Source organism: Falco punctatus (genome assembly GCF_963210335.1).
Source record: "Falco punctatus genome assembly, chromosome: 9".
Classification (NCBI taxonomy): Eukaryota; Metazoa; Chordata; class Aves; order Falconiformes; family Falconidae; genus Falco; species Falco punctatus.
In genome coordinates, this window is record NC_137589.1 from 15,418,941 (window position 1) to 15,440,594 (window position 21,654).

The 21,654-nt window shown below is 39.6% G+C and overlaps 1 protein-coding gene across 1 annotated transcript in view; it reads right to left on the reverse strand.

Moving 5' to 3' along the window:
• Window positions 1-21,654, reverse strand: part of FAM13C (family with sequence similarity 13 member C) — a 135,858-nt gene that overhangs the window by 23,162 nt on the left and 91,042 nt on the right. Inside the window, exons 10-13 of the mRNA XM_080402722.1 lie at window positions 18,204-18,325; window positions 9,768-9,831; window positions 2,524-2,674; window positions 2,068-2,133 (exon numbers count right to left, since the gene is read on the reverse strand). Of these exons, the coding sequence (XP_080258848.1) occupies window positions 2,068-2,133; window positions 2,524-2,674; window positions 9,768-9,831; window positions 18,204-18,325 (403 nt within the window). The remainder of the gene's footprint in view (window positions 1-2,067; window positions 2,134-2,523; window positions 2,675-9,767; window positions 9,832-18,203; window positions 18,326-21,654) is intronic.

Here is a 21,654-nt window from a genome sequence, read left to right on the forward strand (position 1 = left end):
CTACTTCACTTCATCTACTCAGTACAGCTGAGCACTGGCAAGAGCTCACCACAGGACTTAAAGCCAAAGTAACGTGGACTTCAATCATGTGACAAGTCATATGGTACAAGCCTGTATTTCTGCATGCGATATTCTTTAAGTAAAACAATAATACATTGAAATCTGTTGTATATAAAAAAAGTATATGCAGGTGTTATGTGTTCATTCCTCAGTATGCTACATCTGTGAATACCAGTATCAGAATTTTTAATTTAAAAGACATTTATAACATCTTGTAGTTAAATTCAGCTGCTCACTGCTCAAGTCACATATTTGATGTATACTCATATCCAAAAGATATAGAAAGTACACTCTGCTTTTATTTTTTTCCCTTAACACACACACACACACACACACACCATCTTAATAGCCCCTTGCAATTCTTTCTGGTCCTACTTTTCCAGCTCTAATTCAAGTTTTTACATATTCAAAATAAACTGGAAATTGATTACTTTGCTTAGAGATAGGAATTACTGCTCACCCCTTAAAATTTGCATCCTGAAATACTCTGACATTTTACTAGACTGTTCTAGCTTCATTCACCATATATATAGTGTATTTTTTCTGTTTGTCGACTACAATGTGAAACAAAAGAAATCAAGTAGACTACACAATCATGTTTATTTTAAAAATAATAAATATTGTTATTAATATTGTTAATATTAAAACTTTTATTGGCTGATTTACAGAACAAAGGCTAATAACTAGTGATTTAGTATATATGGCACGCCCTCTAAGAACTCTGCTCCTAGCCTGGTACCAATCTCTGGACTTCTGTCCAAGTTTGAGCTGAAATAGCCAATAGTGCCATGTGACAACTATACCTAAACTCTGTATCAGAAAATTTCAGTAGTAACTAAAAGCTAGAATTAGGACTACCTCTATCTATGCAAAATGGCAAATTATTAGAAAAAACCCACAAACCACAAAGCAGCTGTTAGCAGGAACGAGTGTACATTAAAATCCATTACATGGGTAAGCTTTAACTAAAGCACAAGTTCGAACTGCTAGAGTGACAGAGCATGCTCTGAGCTGTGTGAGAGAAATGCTACATCATTCAATATTTGCCTGTGTAGCTGGAGATAGGTAAATAGGAGCTAGAGAGGGTATCAGAAATAAGGGTCACTAAAAGTATGAAAAGAAAATCAAACCAAATCAGCAAAAATAAGCAAAGAAAACAACTATGAAACTACAAGAACAAAATAATGCAGTAAACAGGAGGAAAAAACCACCCTGCCATAAAGGAAAAGAGTCAGTGCAGATTTTGCATAGGCTGCAAAATGTCTCTGCCTGTGCAACAGACAGATGTGAGATCTGTCTCTGCCTCAGATCCACGCAAAGGGATTAGCATGACTGCAAGTTCCATAACTGTATCCAAGAGCTGTTAAGATATTTGCCTAGCTGAGCTAAAGCATCCATATTTTTTATTTAAACCCCAGGATATTTAGTGTTTTTTACATTCCTTCATCTTTATAATAATTTGGATTCTACATACCATTCGCCTTAATTATGCAATGCAAACCCCAAACTTTAGAATTTTTTAAGTACAACACCGTCATTTGTGATTATTACTTTTTTTTAGGTAAATAAAAATTAATTTTATTTCTTCCTGAAAATTCTAAGTGAACAGCTTCTGAAATAAATTCCTCTAAACCTAGCCTTTATTCTGACATAAAACATTAATTGCAAAGGGATTACTGACCTATCTGCGTTAATTTGGACCATACATGGTGAACGATTTAAGTATTTGTGTATTCATGTCACTTGTCTGTGAGATATATTAGTCATATTGCCTTTGACCTATTTTTCACAAACAGTGATTCCTCTTCTACAGAGCATCACGACTCTGCCAGCCCTGTGACTACAAGCTATGAATTGACAAAAATAGTGCCGAGCCTTAGGGCTATTTATTTGCAAGGGCTGGTTTCCATATTGAGGAAAGAGGGAGAGATAACACACCACAGTTTGCCCAGATAGGTAACAATATAAGTCCATGAATGATTAAAATCCACATGATTTAAAACTCACCTTCGCTATCTCTCTGCTGATGCATTAAATTAAAATCAATAATAGGAGAAATGAAGTGATATTGCTCTGACAAAAAGAATGACAAAAATAGAATTACATGATATGGCAAGTGATCTCACACAATACAGACATAGGAAGTAAAGAGCGTAAATTTACTTGGGGGGGGGGGCAGGGGGGGAAGCACAGGAGATTAAAACTGAAAATAAAAGAATCAGGATTCTTAAAACCTGTCTGAAAAGCAAGACTCTCAAAAAACCAGAAGGTTATAGCCATTATTTTCCATTCTTTATACAGGTATCACTCTTTTTTTACATTACACAGCATTTGCATCAGGAAATGGTGCTTTGCATTAGTTCTGCACTGCTTCCCAGAGGACTGCAAAACTGATATTAAACTGCAAGTCACACGGCTTTTTTATAATTGCAAATGAGAACACATCATGACATGATCGCTTACCTCCACAACTAGCCCCATCAGCTTGCGCACTGGTTTGGACTGATGAAGGGGTTGGATCCTTGGGTGCCGGCAGCTGAGGAGTTTCTTCCTGGGTTGGCAGAAATGCAGAGCACAGATCGGTTTCGAGGGCTTGTAGCTTCAACAAAGAATTCTGCAGGCAAAAGCAGAACATTGGGCTAGATAGAGAACAACAGAACACAGCGATAGCTCTTCAACTCACTGAGCCCATTAGCAGCGCTTGCAAAGGGGTGTTCCAATAGCTGCTCTGAGAGGATGTGCAAGAGGACAAACATGCACTACTCCATTACTTTCTTGACTTCTGGTTATTTAAGCCCCAATTTACATGGATTATTCGTGACACGTGGGAAAGATGACTTCGTCAGCAAAAGGCAATTTATTCTAGGAAGCCAAACTGAGATGGTGTCCCTTTTCTTGGTCTGGAAGCAATACGTTAAGCAAGTATTTCATTCATTGGGCTGACATCACGATCTGATGACATTATGTCCCTCCCCATTTACCATTCATAAAAAAACAAATCTCCCTCTTCAGCCAGTGAGTGCAGTACGCAGCAGTGAACAAAGAGTTACTGAGAACATGCTCCCTCACAGGATTCTTGGAAGAGATATCTTTTTTAACTGGCTTTTTTACTGATGCTTCTTTATGTAGACACAGCTTTTCTGTAGGCTGCTGCTGTTTCTACAGGGCAACCAGATCATTTCCTGTCGCTGCAAAGGTAAAATTAACCGATCATTGTCACTTGCTACGGACAAATCAATGAGGACAAGGCTGGTTATCTGTAACATCATTTCCAGCTACTGTGTTGTGCTTGGTCAAGTTCTCATTTTAATCTGTAATGCTGCATGCAATGTTCAGCTGTACAATCTGACACAAGCATCTTGCTGTGATGTAAATGCTGTGAAAGCCCTAATCACCACCTAACTGGGCAAAATGAGTAACTGCCGATCCTCCACACATTCAGCTCCCCTCCTCAAGGGAAACAGAGCTTGCAACGTAAAACAAAATCACACAGCTGGCACACACAATATGTAAAATATTAAGTCACTTAAGCTGTGCATATTTGTGAAGAGCATTTTCTGGAAAAAAAAAAAAAAAACAACAACTTAGTTGCAACAGAGAAAGAATTCCTTAGGTTTATGCCCTGAAAATCTCCTTTCCCCACTCTGTCAAAGACTTGAAACCAATATAATTGATTCATTTAATGAAATAATGAATTTATTTATTGGAATATTTTTCTTTGTATTACAATATGTCACTTATGTAGTAAGTAGTTTAATATGTCTGCATTATTTTTATTGTAATACAGCCCTTTTATAAACCCAAGGATGCCAGTGTTTCTAGGTTAAAAAAAATAAAAAGGAAAAAAAGGAAACTAATTTGACTGAGAACAGCAGGGAAGTCTTTCAGCCTTGATCCTTTTGTCCCTTTCATAGAATTCAGGCAGTGAAAAGGGAGCAGAAAGTAGCTCTTCCTAGGAGATACCTCAAAATAGAGAAGTTTTGAAAAAGCACAAGATCAACTTAACTAGGTCCTGCAACTCCCTTTGTGCTGTCAGGAGTGCTTCAAAATCCATAGCCTGTTCCACAAAAGAGATTGGATTACAATCAGACACTTGGACTTTGGCCTCAGCTTAGGTCAAAAAGGAAATCCAGGAACACCTTCCTTCTCCTAGCCCCAGAGCCAACAGGAGCTCTGGCCATTCCTGTCAGAAGCAGTTTGATGTTAGAGACATGTGGACAAAGAAATGGCTTGTGTTACACATCTGTTTTAGAATTATGTTCCTCTCATTTGTTGTCAAGATACATTTTGCCATTTTATCTTATAATACCGGGAAAGAAGTGATTGCAAGATCAAGAGCACTGTTTCATAATTAAAAGCCTAACTGTAATACTATTCTTTAAAAATATGGCATGGTATAGAGATGGTTTCTATGATGAGGCAGAAGGTACTTCTGCTATTCACAGGTACAGGTTGCATTAACAACCTACCATCCTCTGGCCCTTCGCAAGGATAATTTACCCATCTTGACCAGCAGTGCCTCATCTTTGCACTACAGTTTCCCCAGGACTCTTGAATGACTAGCATCTTTTGCTTGTCGTTTACTGACACTGTTTGGTCCAATATTTTACATATATTACTTTAAGCTGATCTGACTCCTTCAACAGGTCCGCTACAAAGAGTACACCAGTGTGCAAAGGTCCCCAACAACAACTTTCAAGTGGCAGTGAATTTTCCTTGTCCAGGGGAGGGTGCTGGCTTGAATCATACCCATGGCACTGTTTTGGGAAGGGTTTTCATTATGTGACAGGCTCATTTTCCACTGCCTCTCATCCCAGCTAGACCCAAACAAAGTGGCTGTGGAATTATCACAACAGACGGGCAGCATTTTACAGTCATTAATGTTATCTAGCAAAAGATGACTATACCAGTTACAAACCAGTGAGGACTCTGATCCCAGCCCAGCCCTTATCATGAGAACGGCTGATGGCAAGTAAGGAGAGCACAAGGGAACATGCCAGAACATACCAATAAGAAGAACACAGGCGAATAACTGACAAAACCACCAAACCTTCACGGACTGTCACTTCAAGCACTTGACAAAAAAATTCCTATGTCAAGAAAATCCGTCCGCTTCACATCACTATTTCTTATGATACATTAATATTTATGGAAAATTCAGTATAAAAGCATTCATAGACTACATTTTTAAACATTGTATTTCAGCAATGCTTATGCTGTAAATTCACCAGCTGGTTTATATTCAGTTGCTCTAGATGGTATTTTTCACCCATCTGTGGAAAGTGGGTGGATGGCAAATTTCCAGTCACTGCCAAATACTAAAAAAATTCATATAATAATAATAATAGAAATACTTTATATTATTTTGTGACTGTGCCCTTGACAGTGATTGATGACAGGAGAAGAAGAGTAAGTAGCTTTGATCATTTTGATGTTACCAGGGAGATGATGAATCTAGAGTATGCCATCAGCCTCATCTTACTCCTAAAACACAGCTGAGTACTATGGTACTGCCACAGCACACTATACATGAAAAGCCACCACATATTTATGGGAACACACGTAAGGAGACATAGCTTTAAGCAAAAGCCAAGCACAAATCTGCCCAGGGTCTCCAACTCATGAACATCCTAGTAAATTGTAGGGATGACCCTGCCACCTGCCCTGCCCCTCTTAGAGGACTGCCTGAAGTACGAGCAGTGCCAGGGTATCCTGCCAGCCTCAGACCGCCTGCTCTGTGACAGGAGCAGTGTGCATCCCTGTTTCTGCACCTGCAGCCCAAGCAGAGTGGTAAGGTGCTCTGGGAGGGGACAGGGCCATATATCAGCAACTGGCAGAGGGTCCTCTGTCCTTGAGTTCGCTGGGGGCAAGCCAATATGCTACCAACTGCTGGCAAAAGGAAGGCAAGAAGAGAGAAAAATAAAGTCTGAGCCCTGTCTTCATTTTCTCAAACCTCCCAAGTTCATTTGAAATCTTACTGACCATTCCCAACTTCCCTCTAAATCTCCAATACTTTCCAGTACCTGTACAGCCCTGATGTGACTGCAGGCATCCTCCCACAGTGGTGATGTGTATTATTCTGCACTGCACACACTCAGCGATACGTTAACCTGGAGATGAACCAGCCTGTGCACATGCTACTTAAAACTCTCCCATGGTCCAGACCTGCCCCTAGGGCCCAGTTGGAACATCTCTGCTCTTGGCCATTTAAAGGAAGTTGCAAAACGTGTTAGGAGCAAATACAAACAGCTAAAACACATAGAGGGGGAAACATTAGGTACATTCCATCACAAATTTCAGTAAGCTCTTATATGGAAAACCAATATCACTGAAGTAATTTAAGTTATGGCATATCTTATCAGCTAATGTTCTCAGTTCAAATACTTCAGATTTGATCCTCATTCCAGCTTTTCTCTGGTGCCTAACACTAGTGTTTCTGACACAATAATTCCTGACCCATGCTAATACAAATGAGAGGACATACTAACATTTAAAATAGATCCTTAAGTTTCTTTGGAAAAATAACGATATTGTTGCCTCTTAAGAACAGTATTTTGTAAGTTTGAAAAAGAAGCAATTATAATTTTCTTGGACAAAGATTTCTTATCCCTTCTTACATCCTCTTAAAGTAACTGACAATTCCAAGAACTCAAGCTACGCCAATTTCACTAGAAGAAAAAACATCCTGCATTATTCCAGATCAAAGATAATGGGAAAATAAAGACATTTACAGGAAGCTCAAGGAAAACAGAAAAAGAGGCAGGGTGGTACTTCTCTCCTGTTTATTTTTGCTAATGCTCTAAGAAAACATAGTCATTAAAATACCATACTCTTGCCTGCTGGAGAAAACACAGTACAAAGGGATTGCCATTTGCAGAGGAAGCTCAGCCTGTAGTAAAGAAACTAACTTTGCAAGATAAGGCTGCAGACTGTACCCCAATGACCATCTCTCTTTCCATCCAATGATTATTGAAAATCAAAAGTTCAGATATTAGGGCAAGGAATTATTGAGATGGTAGATAACCTCTTACATCCAAATACCACACGCCTACACTCACACTGCTAAATCCCTTTGGAGAATGGGACAGTGAATGAATAAATTCTCCCCATTTATCACCAAAATGCTGTCGCAATGAGTGGGAGTCCCCCTGAAACAGCTTATAAACTTTTTCTCAGTAGGTACCATCAGTAACTCTCTCTCCAGCTGGAGGTCCCTGCATGGGGCCCTGCAGGATCAGCACCATGTGATGTGTTGGTCAGTATGTCCAGGGGGCCACAGACTGATGGGACACACTGTGCCAAATTGAGCCGTGCAGCCCCACACTCTCCCTTACTACACCAAGAGCTACAGCACTGCCAAACCTGCTAATCCATCAGTGCTCACTGCGTATCCCTATCCGCAGAGAAAGCAGAGAGCTAACAGTGGCTGAAAGAGAGACACTGTTGTCAGAAATAATTTCTTTCCCTGATAAAGCATTACTATTGTCAGCATCCTTTGTTTCATCCTTGTGGATACCCTAAGGACTAGTAAATTTAAGAACTGAGGGAAGAAGGAAAGGGAATAGGACTGCGCTACCCGTGGACTTGCCCAGTCTCAGTCTGCGGGCGGACAGGGAGAAGGGAGGAGAGGCAAAACCCAGACTTGGTGCCTTCTGCATAGACGGAAACCAGCGTGCCCTGCGTATGGTGTTTCTGAATATTAAGGATCCCTGCACCCTGCCCCTGGGCCTGCTCCTGCTCCTCCAGGACAGGAGGGCAGCTATTCTATTATATCCAGTTTATTGATGAATTTACTGGATTTATTAAATCAGCTGCGACAGAGAAGGAGAATGAGCCAAGCTCTCAGCATTTAATGGCCTTTGAAGTGATTCATATAGAAAAGAAACTGAGCAAATATAAACCTGTTCAATTTTTTGCTCTAAGGAAATTAATGCTTTTATATGTCACATTAGAACAGCGATGTACAAAAGCATCTCCTTTGCTTTTTAATCTGAGCGTTCAGATTAAAATAAGATAGGCATATTTTATGTGAACATAAATAAATCTCTGCAGTATCTGTTATAGCAATATTTGTGTCTTGAGGCATATGACATATTCAATTCAGAACTTCCTTTATGGGGAACAAACAAGCAACAGTAAGATAGAACAAGATATGCCCTGGGTCTGCATAACGCCACAGGTGAGTAGTAAAGAGACACCACTTCCTCTAATCCAGGAAGGGAATTTATTTTTTTATCACACAAGTCCATTTGGGTTTGCAGTAGACCCGAGACACAATAAAATCTAAGATTTTGCAAAAGAAAGCACCAGAATGTAACCCTTTCTCATTCCCCATAAATTATTAGCAATTAATTTTAAAATCTGATATAATTTACTGTTTCAGTATCTTAAATTTATTTTTATTTATTACAATATTTTATCTTAAATCTTATTATTTAAGAAATCCTTTGCAAGAGTTTTAAATGGAAGCTTTCAAGTAGAAGCTTTGGGGATTATTTGCAATGGAGCTTCTCGAAAGAAAAATAGCTTAATGCTTTCTCCCAGGGTCTTAAGTGGCTAGACACAGGCTGAGTACACTCCCTTATATCAGTCCTGATTATTTTCAAGTAAGCTGCACAACAATGATACAAATGCACAAGAAACAATTCATTGCAAGGAGAAGATTAAGTCTGAATTCCTTTAAAAGGACACATTGTGGGTTTCCCCTAATGAAAGTCAGGCATCTATTAATAGACATAGATGTTTTCTGGCTCATTATAGGAACAAAGCTGTCTTTTCCATGGTTTGAAAGGAATGGGCTTCCCTTCCCCCCCAACTCTTTTCTGCTGTTTCTGACGTTCTGTTGTCTTGGTCTACACTTAAAAATACTGTCTGCTCCTTGTTTACTGCCCCTGCAGTGCTTAAGTGCACTCTACACTAGTATGCAGATACGCATGTTTGCGGGAGATGCTTTATAAGGTTTCCTACTTTGAATACTTGCAAAGCTTGGTTTTGCCCTCCAGTATATTGCTGATGGTGAGAATCTAGGCCAGAGTCATCCATTGTTTGACATGATCACACAAACAGCTTCTTTGTGCTCTACTCTCACACCATCCTCCTGGCGTAATCACTGTGAAAACAGCCCTTGTTTCAAACTCACAGGTGTTACTTGGCTTTCCTTGCTCCCTCTCTTTGGTGCAACTCTCCCCTCCTCCCATTTTACAACAAGAGTAGACTACATTGTACTCTTCATAGTTTAATTATGCAGGATTTAGCAACCTTGAGAACTCCTTATTTTTAAACAAAACATAATTGACAGCTGACCACTTTTGGATTTAGCAACCTTGAGAACTCCTTATTTTTAAACAAAACATAATTGACAGCTGACCACTTTTGAGCTGTAATATGAGGAAAAAGTCAAATGTTCTTGAAAGATGACATTTCACTCAGTATTGAATGTCTGATTCTTTTCTGAGCACAAACAGAAAGCAGCATAAAGTTGGCTTAAAATATTTTACAATTCTCTTACTTTTGGCTTTTAAACTCTTATAGCAGTCTTATATCACTTTTTTAAGACTTTTTTACAAAAACATGACTAGAATGATCCATTAAAAAGTTAACCTAAGATTCTTAAGTGATTACATTATTCCAAGACTTCAGTATTAACAAAACCCAAACATCTAATTCAAAATTTGTAAAATCATGTTTCAACTTTTGGTTAAGCTTACCTCATTTAAGCCGTTAAATTGCTCAGATGCTTCTTTTGGTGAAGTGCATATGTTCTGATCTAGCCTGCAAAACAAAACAAGAATTTTCACTCAATGGATTGCTTATCTGTCCTGCAAATACTTCAATCTTTCCAGCATGTCTGTACATAAATCACAAGTTATGGGATAATTTTTTTCCATTAAAAAATAACATATGAAAGTGATATCTGTATTTTATACCTCATTCAAAAAAACAGCGATTTTACTGGAATTCTAAATAATATACTTAAACTGTGAATGATATCCTGGAAACTATGACATTAAAATCCAGGCTCAGCCCATCACACAGGAAAAGTTCTGCAGAAGCATGATCAGCTCTCAGTATCTTGGTGAGCTAATAGGGTTAAAGCCAAGAAAAAGCTCTAACATATGTTTAAATCTAAGCACGATTTGTCCCACATGCTTCAAGTCAGGAACAAGAGCCTTCCTGTATCAGAGCCATAAAGAATGAATCTTTCCATATTTAAATTTGATGGTATTTCAGGCTCTCAATCCTCAACTTTCTGCTTAAGTTCTGTGTTACAAATTTTACAAAGACCCAAAGGACTCTCATGAGGAGGTGGAAATATTTTGAGTAAGAGAGATGTCCACATTTTCTAAAGAGTGTCACTTAGCAGCCATCAGAGGTGTCCACACCTTTGGTTCTCCCTTAGTGTATCACTGGTTCTCCACATGGAAATAGGAAAGGAAGGTCCTAGACCAGCAAGGGGAAAATCTCTTCCCTCTGACTATAGCTAATGAGACAATTGTGCCCCACACAGGCAGATGTGGTCCTGGCCCAAGGCTCCACACACCTACCAGCTTCAGGATTAGTGACAAATTCATTCTATCAAGGAAACTGAAACCTAAAAAAAACTTCCCATGGATTCGATGAGCATGGATTAGGTGAATAGCCTCATACCAGAGCTCTGTCCTTCTCCAAAGCAACCAGAGGCTTTCTATACACTCGTCTTTCAAAGCCTGACATGGGTGCATCACAAGTTGACTCACAGCTGAAGCACAGAAACTATTGCTGTCTCAGAGCATGAGATTTCTTATTGCTGAAAAAGTGGCAATGTTTGCTGGCCCCGGTGAGAGTAACTCACAGACATGATCAAAACTAACACAAAACCCAGATTGCTTTGGATAAAATTCCTATTTTTCAACCTGTTGTGCTCAGAGTCATCCCAGCAAAACCAAATGGTTTTAAAGTCACTAGAGACCTCAAAAACAATACAGACAGATATACAGGCCCTTGTTGTAGTTCTTCATAGTTTTATGAGGCATTTAAAGACTGAAATGATGAATATGCCACTTTTCTTACCAAAACAGACACGCTAGGTAGCTACACCAGGGCGAGCAACCACTTGCCTCCAAATGGGATCCAAGGTGTGCAATTCACATAGGAGCAAAAATGAGTTATTTTTGTTGGTGGTACATCTAGCACCAGAATGGGAGGTCTCACAGGCTGGCCAGCCTGCATCTCCCTCAAGGTACACAGGCACATGACCAGGAGTGAGTGATTTCTGGAGATACTTAAGCAGCAGTGTGCCTTGGCTGACTCTTGTACAAGCACCTATCTACATCTTTATGTCGTTCTCCCCATATATATTCTTCCTGCCATCTCACCTGAAAGTGAATAGCAAATGTCTCCATAACGTGAAGAGAACAGAAGGAAAATGGAATTACAGAAGCAACAAGGTTAGTTCCTAATAGCCAATCTCTAGCTTTTAGGCAGCAGAGAGGACGGTATGAGGCAAGAGGAGAGAGTTAAAGAAAACTGAGAAAAAGCATGGGGAGAGCAAAAGTGCTAATTTAATATAAAAGAAGAAAATATTTATATATTGGTCTACAACATGGAAGGAAGGACTTGAAAGGCTACAAACAGCTGAAGAATTAATTCACTAATGAAGAAAAAAGTATTTAGAGTCATGTATTACATTGAACTAGAGATAGACGTAAAAGAAAGGAAGAAAAGGGCACGTCAGATTTTTACACTTCTGGTATTCATTTGGATTACTCCTTTCTGGGTGCTTAACACACAGCAAACGTGAACTCTCCTTAAAAAAAAAGAAAACAAAAATGTAAATGCTAGCAGCAGTTCTTACAGGTGCTGTATGAAGTTCTACGTAATTCACAGCTGTATCACTCATGAGTCTTGCACTCTGGAGAGTAAAAAGTTTACAGCATCTCTGAAGTACCACCTCACTCACTTTCAGATTGATGTTCTTCTCTGCCATTTTAGGGATGCAGAAGTCTTTCATTTTACTGGGTGTGGTTTTTTTGGTTTTGTTTTGGTGTTTGGTTTTTTTTTTTTTTCCTACTAAAAATACTGGAATAAGATGCTCTTAGTTTTGCATTCTTTGGATTCTGGAGATACTGGAATTATTAAGGTGAATATTTTTGTGTGAAGACCAGTTACACTAGCAGTCATACATGTATGCTGGGCTGATCTTTCTCTGTATAGAGAGTTTTGGGGTGTGCTTTTTAGTTTTCACCAGGATTTACTGCTCTGCTAAGCTAAGGCAGGTTATCTGATTGTCACCAGGCAACAGAGGGTTTACAATTTAATAACTAGGCGTTGGATCCTACTTTTATTAAAAGTCAATCAGAAAACATCCATTAACTTCAAAAGCAGCGGGAATGAGCCTTAATTTTCCATCTGTGCTGAGTACATTAAAATTATTTTAAGCCTTAGCTGAAATTTTGAATAATTGCAGGCAACCCTTATTTTGTATATTTTACGTCACGTAAAATAATTAAAATGGAATTCTCTCTGTGACTACTACTCAAATATATGTTATACCTTTATTTATAAAATATGAAAGGCCTGATCTCTCACCCTCCCTATAGACTCTGGCTTTGGCAGAATTATCCTGTTCTGCATGGTCCAGATGACAAAGATGAAACCCGGTAACATGTACATTTGAAGCTTATGGACATAACAAACAAACAAAAAAAACCCAAAACCCCAAATAACACAAAAACCAACTAAATGCTAATTATCATTACAGACCTCCTACCAGACTTCAAGGGGAAGATCAATTTGCATGAGCAGTATATGCTGTTTAAAAAACAGACCAGAACATGTGACTAATTGAATTATGGCTGATATAATTTCTAAACTTAAATAAAATTCAAATAAAACCACACAATTTTAAAAAATACGAAAATTGTTTAAAGATAATCTAAGCAAATCCATTTCTTATTTCCCAGACTAAACCCGGAAAGGAGCATTACATTCTGTAATTTGCAAGTCTCAATCCAGTCCAACGCTGGATTACACTGACCCCATCCTCAGGACACTTACATGTTTAAGCACCACAATGTCACACGTGCTCAGTGTCTTGGGCCAATTAATGCATTGGTGATGCCAGGATAAATCCTGGCAAGCAAACCATACACTATGCTGTGGGATGAACCCCCTTTTTTCCAGGCTCACGTTCAGTCTGTCCTAGCCCAATATTCCTTCCCTGTCTACAGTCTAGCAGTCAGTTTTACCCTTCCCACCATGAGGGTGGCCTACCAGGTTAACAGCTCAGAAAGGATAATCTCAGTATGGCATCAGAGGACTGATTCAGCCTATCCAGAGGTTACATCACATGAGTTCACAAAAAGGCAGACCCCACAACCAACTCACCTCAGTGCCAGGAAAACAAAAAGGTCCTTTCTGTGACCTTTACAAATGGAAAAAGTCATTATGAAATTCAGACATAGTCAGCACCTTAATACAGGGCTGCAGGTGAATGCTTCAAAAGCGTGCCTATGACTCCTTAAAAAGCAACACAGAACTGCAACAGGCTTTAGGATGAACACAAAGTACACACTTGCAATGAAAGAAATACCACCATTAAGGGCCCAAGGCTGTTTGGGTAAATCCTAGGCTACTCCCTGGGCAATCTCTGAGTGCTGGAATAAGCAGTCAGAGCACCAGTGTAGCTGTGCCCGTCTCATCAGTCACAGCAGTTACATAAAGGCTGGCTGTGGACAGACACACTCATTTTTTCTTATTATGAGTGCCTCTCATACTCACCCAGCACAGTCCTTACTTGGGCTAGAGTAACATGCTAATTATTTATTTTTTTCCCTCTGTCCTTTCCCCATCCCCGTCCTTTTTCTTTCCTTTTCCTTCCCCCCCCCCCCTCCCCCCTTCTTGAAGTGTATTGCAACCCAAGAGCTTGCTCAGAGATTTTCCATGCCTCAGTACCATAAGTATCACTGAACCAGAAACACCATTATGAAGATATCAAGATTCCTGAAGAAAGTGTTCTCAGGAACTGGTCAGTTGTTTCCCAGCAAAGCAATGTTTCATCAGCAAATCCTGATTTGCTGACAGGGAGTTATTCACAGACAGATACTGTTTGTGATGAATTTTCACTAGGTCTGAGGCAGGACTCGGAGGAATCCATCCAAGTCTCCCTGGCCGCCTGTGTGGGAATGCAGCCTAGCAAGGTCTGCCTCAACTGCATGGGTCTGCCATATGGTGTGGGGACATCAGCACTTCTGCAGCTTCCCTGCTCCCTCCCACACACCTCTGAGCTGTAGCTGTTCAGCAGAAAATATGGAAACTACGAGAGTCCCCAGCTGAACTGCACACTCAGAAGCTACTTGCTTTGCAAACCCAAATACTGAAAGCCTCACTAAAGCTTGGTCATCCTCAGGGGAGCACAGAAACCCTGGGAGACTCTGGCAGATCCCAAGATCCAGGGCTCCCAGCATTTCTGGTTTTCCTGGAGAACAGTCATATGTCTGACAGCAACTGCCACCCTACATCCTCTGCAGTAGTTAAGGACCAACCCAGGGACTAGCCAAGTCCTACTAAATGAAATCACTCCCCTCCCATTTTATTTGGGGAATGGGGAAGAGGGGGAACTTTCAGGAACTTTTCTTTGACAGAAAACTTAACCCCAAAGTGTAGTTCCCACAGTGACTTGGAATGCAACGTTCTCTGAAACACTGACGTTCCCACCATCCAGGCATCCCACGTTTCAGCTCCCTCTCTGTGTAACAGGCATCTGAATAAAATACCACCCTCTATTCAGGTAACTGTGTACACAGCTCTGCAATCCACATCACCTTTGAGGAGGCAATCAGTAAAAGCAGCTTTTTGTAATCATATGTATTGTTCCACACTGGTTTTCCTATTCCCTGTTAAAAAAAAGGTAATTCTCTTTATTGTAACATTTGTTCCTGGGGCTGCATATAATTTTTATCTCCAAAAGCTGCAGATTCTCTTACATTCTTATCCAAACCCAACTACGCACAACGACTGGAACAGTATTCAATGTAATCACTAGCAAAATTCATGTTCTTGTAATAAAATGTAAAAGTTTCCTTCCATGCAGGTGGCATTTCAGATTCTAAATTGACGTTGATGTTCATAAATCATGCATGAAAACATCTCTTGAAAATAAAATCTTTCATTCACAGGTCAGGTATAGATTACTCAAGAACAAGACAGTATTCTCTCATTCTTCTGGCTGTAAACCCCTCCAAGTCTATTCTTGCATCTCCCTCAAATCCCACTAAAACTTTTCCTTCACTGTTTCAGTGGTTATCATAAAATGAAAGTATCTTCTGCCCCAAAATCAACATATATACTTATAAGTCCTATTTCTGTAGACTGTTTCTCTTGTATTGCCTGCTCTGTTCTTCTCTGCCATCTATCTGTTTATGAACATCCTGTGTTACGTTACCCTGAATTTAGATTGTTCTGTTTAACAGGGACTGCGCTGAAATTTTTTTGATATCTCAGTAGTTTTCAACCCATATTTAGACAAATTAACAGTAGTCTATTTTTAGCTGCCCCACACTCACTAGAACAGAGTTTTTTAAAAACTGTACAGTTCAGAGGCATTTAGACTTTTAAACACCGATGAGACTAATGACAGAGCTATAGCAGTCTCCAGAACATAAAAGCAGAAGTAACAACAAGCCACACTAGAAATAATCAAACTTGCTTCTTAGTATGAGACAGAACTAAATCCTCCTTCTCCTGTCCTCCACACACACATTTGAGACAGAGGAGCCTGCCCAGCGGCACCCCTGCAGCAGCCTGGCCATCTCCTCTTCTCCAAAAACCCAGAAAGCTCTTGGTCTATGAGTTAGGGATCCTAGGCAGATGTAATGTTCCAAAGCACTGCTAATTTTACCACTAACCTAGCAAAAACAGGGTGGAAGATAGTAAAACTCAAATTTTGTGGGGCTAGCAGATGTGTTCTGTCAAAATCTAGCTATGATTGTTGCCTGCTGCCAAGACTGAATATTTAGCCTCTGCCATGTCCCAGAGCAGAGAAGGCAGAAAACAAGGGAAGACGTCATACTCTGGCAGCTATGTTTCACAGCCTGTTGGGTGAGCCAGTCCTGCCATCCTGATGCAGCAGCCAGCAGTCTGCATCAGCTGAGACATGGGCATGTAATTGCTCTGGTCCTACCAAAGCTGACTGACAGCAGAGGGATGGGGCAAGCTGCTGTTGACCCTTATGAGGAGTCATCAGACACAGTGACCCTCAAACTGAAAGTGGTATCTTCAGTATATGTAATTCAAAGTCCCCTACCCCAGCTGGGTGGTGGAATATTTTTTCCAAGGACAGTTAAGACTGTTAAAGTAAATAAGGTGTGTGTGTGAGGCCAGGGACAACACATTAATGCTTATTTACTCCATGTTTGACGTTCCTTATTTGAAAGTAAAGTCACGTCCATTTTGTTGTAACACAAACTGAGACATGGCCAGAGCTGAAATTTGAGCACTACACTTTCATGGCTTTTAGCATGATAAATCCAGGTACTATTATTTAAGAGATTTAGCACTTGTGGATGGGAGGCTGCTTAAGGAGCTACCCCCTGATGTTACACAGGAATAAACAGCATAGTGAACAATGTTTTAATACCTCACAAACTAAAAACACCAAACTATTGAAGTGGACAGGGGACCTTTGCTGTTGTTGCTGTTGTATTCATGCATACTCTGCTCTGGTTCTTATCTTCAAAGTCCACGTTTCTTTCATCATGTTCCTTTCATTGATCAAAATTAACCAATGTTATTTCATTACCCAGCCATACACAGGCCTACCAACAGAGCCTCTAGGTAGGTCTAACTCACTGATACCAAACTCACTATGCTCCTTTATACAAGAAATCCATGTGGGTTTTCTCTCCAGCATAAAGAATGCCAGAAAAAGAGAAGGCAGGCTTCCTAGGCTGAGGTTAATTAGAAACACTTTCCGAGATGCAGTGTCTCAATTGCAAATACAAGCATTGGAGGGTGAAAGCGGTAATTAAATGCTTGGTCATTCTGCTAAAGCTTCCTTTGAGAGCACAAATTAATATCATTTACAGTGTTGCCTACTAAAAGCTGTGGTGAAGGCAACCAGTTCATGTCACATAAAGCATCAGACTGCTATTGGATGGCAACTGTCACTACTAACCTAGTCCCGACTTGGAACAGACCGTGGAGGCAATGAGATTTGTATGTCAAAGTAGCTGTGCCCTGACCCACTGAGCGTCCCGGGGATGTACAGCTGCTGCTCTGTCCCTCCAAAAAGAGCCAGAGCCTCTGCCAAACAGCACCAAGGCTGTCACATGTCACACACCTCAAGACAAAGAAAAAAGAGCAGAGACCTGGCTCACCTGCCTGAAACTCAATGCACACAGCAAAGCAGGGCCAAACCAGCACCTGAGCATGGGGAATTTGTAAAGTACTGCTCCAAAAACTGATAGCTGTGAAGAGCATGACCTTATTTGCACAGTCCAAACCTGCCAGTAAGAGCTAAACCTTATCCTTAGGACACACCCTCTCTAGTAGATTGGGTCAGCTGGGTGAGCTGAAACCCCATTTTTAGCCTTTTACACAGCCCTGAAGGATCAGAGGGAGAACTGTGACCTCCAATAGTTACCAGAGCTGAGTTACTTCATCATCAGCTGAGTCACCTGCCATCAAGACCCTGCTAATGCCTGACCTGAACACCCTGTACCCTTCACAGCATTAGAACAAGCACAGTTGCCACAGCACCCAGGGTCTAAACTATACATATATATATACTCATACTAAAATCAGGTGTGTTGGTTCCCATTCCCATTTCTCAGTGAGAACATAGCTCTGAGAAAGTGGGGCAAGTCAGAAATGGGGGGAAATGAAAAAAAGTGTCAAAATATTCTTGAAACTTGGCACAGAGCAACTGAAGTTTCTGAATTGAGGATGTTCTTCCTGCTTGAAGCATAAGAGGTTTAAAAAATGATGAAATTTGCATTCTTATCTTCATCCCTTTCACTTTCTCCAAACAGTTCTAGCCATATAAATAAAGTACAACTGCCAATGACAGCCAGGAGTCTGAATATTTTATATAAAAGGCAGCAAATGAATTAGCCTTTCCCACAGTTAATCACAAGTGAAATGCGCTTTCTTATCCCAAGGCTTACCTTGGTTGAAATCTCACGACTGCTTCCTGGCATCTCAAAGCCATGTTCTGAGCATAGTTATTAGTTGAGGATCCAGCCTTCCCCTGCCACTCTGAGAGGCCTGGCAATGCATTTTCCAGCTCCTGCACAAAGCAAAAAAGAAATGTTGAATGCCCTGTCAGTACCAATCAGGCTTAGCTGAATATTTTGCTTTAAGAAAAAAAGAGCCCCACGAGACCAGATGCTGACCGTGTTTCTTTGTTATTTTTTGGTAATAGTCTGGAAACAACTGAACAACACAGAATAGAAAAGGTTATAAACAAAGTAGTGTCTTCTTTCTCTGTAAAGAATTTTTTGAAACCGAAGCAGACTATAACCCATTTTATGTTTATTACTTAGATAACAGATGTCAGCTTCTGAGCTAAGAGGTGCTATACACAGAGTTCAATATTTTTTTTTTTGCTTATGCACACATTCACGTTTCATTTGAAATTATTTACTCACATGTCAGTAATATTTTATTACTTGGGCATTATCAGAAAAATTTTGGCTGACAAATACAAATACAGTTCATTTATATAAGACTGGTAAGGTTTAATCAGTTTCTTTTTCCTTTTGCTCTTTACCTTCCCTAGCATATTCATAGCTTTATGAAGAGAGTATTACTGCAGGAGGAGCAAAAGGTAGTAAGGGGGAAAAAAAAGGCACATCAGCCAACCTGCCACACAGAAAATAAAAGTCAATTTAGTCCAACAAGTTGGGAAAGGCAGCAGGAATTAGAAAGGTATACATTTTATTCCAGGCTTTCAAAAACCAGTTGTAGGGCTGTGACAAGATGTGTTCAGCACATCTTACTTAGTTTCCCTACCTGCAAAATGGGTTATAATATTTCCCTTGCATTGCAAAGAGGTAAGTTAATGAAGTTCTTTGAAAATTTAATAATCGAAGTGAGACTTTTCCCTACTTCTTCATCAGCTTTAAACATCCAGTATTTTGTTCTAAGAGTTTACAAAATTAAAATACAATGTGCTTTGCAAAACAATAGTGTTCACTTGCTCTAGTAAAGCAATGTGTTTGACTTTGCTCCATTTTCAAAGCTTAGATGGAAACACAGAAGTCAAAAGTTTGGTTAGGATTGATCAAATGGGAAGTTGGGGGCTGAGGTCATTCTACATTTACAAAATCAATGGCTGCTTTTACTTCCTTCTTAGTCTGTTCTGTTTCACAGATTATGAATGAAGTTTGTTTAGACATACATTTTATTTTAACAAAACTAAATTACACTTTTATAAAATTGCCAACTTCATAAAAAGTTTTAAATTTAAGAAAGCTGCCCAAATGCTCTCCTCTCAGGAGAAATAGTCGGTGCCTGCCTTTCAAAATTAATGATGAAGGACTAAAGAATTTTGTTTAAAAAAAATAAATAAAAGCAACTGGTAAAAGTAAATAAAAAGTCTGATCAATGGTATTTTACTTCCTCTCCATGATGACATTTTAACTATAGGATATTAGTTGCATAAGTGAATGTTAATTCCTCCTACTTAGTCTATAAGATGAATGTAAAAAGTGTTGAAATCCACCACTAGAAGGAGGCAGCTGCCACCATTGTGATGGAACCTGCTCAGGAGGAAGCAGCCATGTGCTAACTCCAACACAGGCACCCCTCCATGGGGTATGTCCGCAGCATTTGTAAAGTGTAGACCTGCCCTGGGGCTGAAAGTACTTTCCCTGCCAGTTAGAGACCTGTGCTAAATAACATCAAATTATTCAGAGACTGCAGTAGAACTGACCCAGCAGAGGCTAATTGAGCTTTCCAACCATATTAACTACCTACAAGAGGCAAATTTCAAATCCAGACCTCCAAACCAGAGGATGTCTTTTTTTCATACTAGATGTTATGAAGCTCTGGTGAAATGAGGGCAAAAGGAATGGAATCTTCAATCAACAGACCAGCATTACTCTTGCTTATGTTATTCTTTGTTTCCTTCAGAGACCTTCTAGGACAGATGTCTCCCCTCATCCACATGCCTATTTAATATAGTTTAATACTGAATGAATGATACTTTATTCAAAAGTTGTAATAGCAATTTGGGTTACAAATGGACAGCAGTTTATTGCAGCTGTTCCAGTTTTTCTGTTGCTATCTTAACTTGGATGTGCTGAGCTTTAGAAGTTGACCATAAAAGCTGTTAATACAGGTAAAAAGAACGTTTTCAGTGCTAGGTGAATGAGTGAAACAAGCACATTTCAATTTGAGCAAGCATATCTTATGGCTGAAGCCATTTCCATGTTGTACTATTTAAGTTAAAGAACGTCAGCCCACTTAAGGTGCAAAACCAAACCTGCATTAAAGTAGTAAACTTGCTTCAGCAGAAGCCTCTTCCACAACAAACACCACTCCCCAATATCAGCAAAGAGAACACAGCAATTCAAGATGCTTTCTTCCAGATGAAAGGGAAAGCTGGGGACAAGAATATATGCTAGTAATAAGTGCTCACTGGCAGACTTGATGTTTGATGACTTGGAGTTTTTTTGGTTGTTCTTTCTTTTTTTTTTTTAACCTTCTTTTTTTTTGTTTGTTTTCTTTGTTGTTGTTCATAAGTTATATCATTAGGGTGTTAAAGAGAAACTCGACACACACCCTTGATGGAACCTCAATTTCTTAAAAGCAATTAAATCCACTCCAGATGTGTCAAAGGCATCCAACAGTATAGTGCCGCCTTCTGTTGTATTTTTGTTTCTTCTTCACTACAGGGAGTGAAGCTTCTACAGTGAGGCTGCATCTGGTAAGCAGTCTGTAAAGAAGAAAATCTCCAGACATTGCTGAGAAGTCTCAGTGCTGCATAATCACTACCATGATATTTGCTTTGTACAAAAAATAATAGATGGGTTTGGAAGCAGCTAAAAATTACCATCATGGATACACATGTTGAGATAAATAAGCTTCTGTTTCACAAGCTATATTTAAAAAAAAATAAAAATCTATTTCCCTCAAAAAAAATCATGACATGTCATAACCCATCTCTGTCAGACCATCCGAATTACAGTACAGGCATATAAACCTTCGCTATGTTTGCGCAGCAGCTTAATCTGCTCTTGAACTCCAGAAAGTGCTGAAGTCTTGAGCAGAAGTGCCTCCTACCCCTCCTGAAAATGCCGGTCACAATTAATGAACAGTGAATTGAACAGATCTGATCCATGATGGAAGGTGTGGTTTAAACAGAAACAGTATACCCAAAAACTGAAGTAGAACTTGCAGACTGCCTGACACATTTGTGTATTTGTGTAACTAATGTGCTAACATTGGCTCTGTTTTTTTGATTTCTGTGCATCTAAAACTGCAATTTTAATGTCTAATTACTGAAAGTTCTTTGAAATCCATGCAATTTACCTATTTAATTTATACTCAAAATACAAAATTTCACACAGCATTTTTCAGCATTCCCATCGCTAGGCATTGATAGTCAAGCCA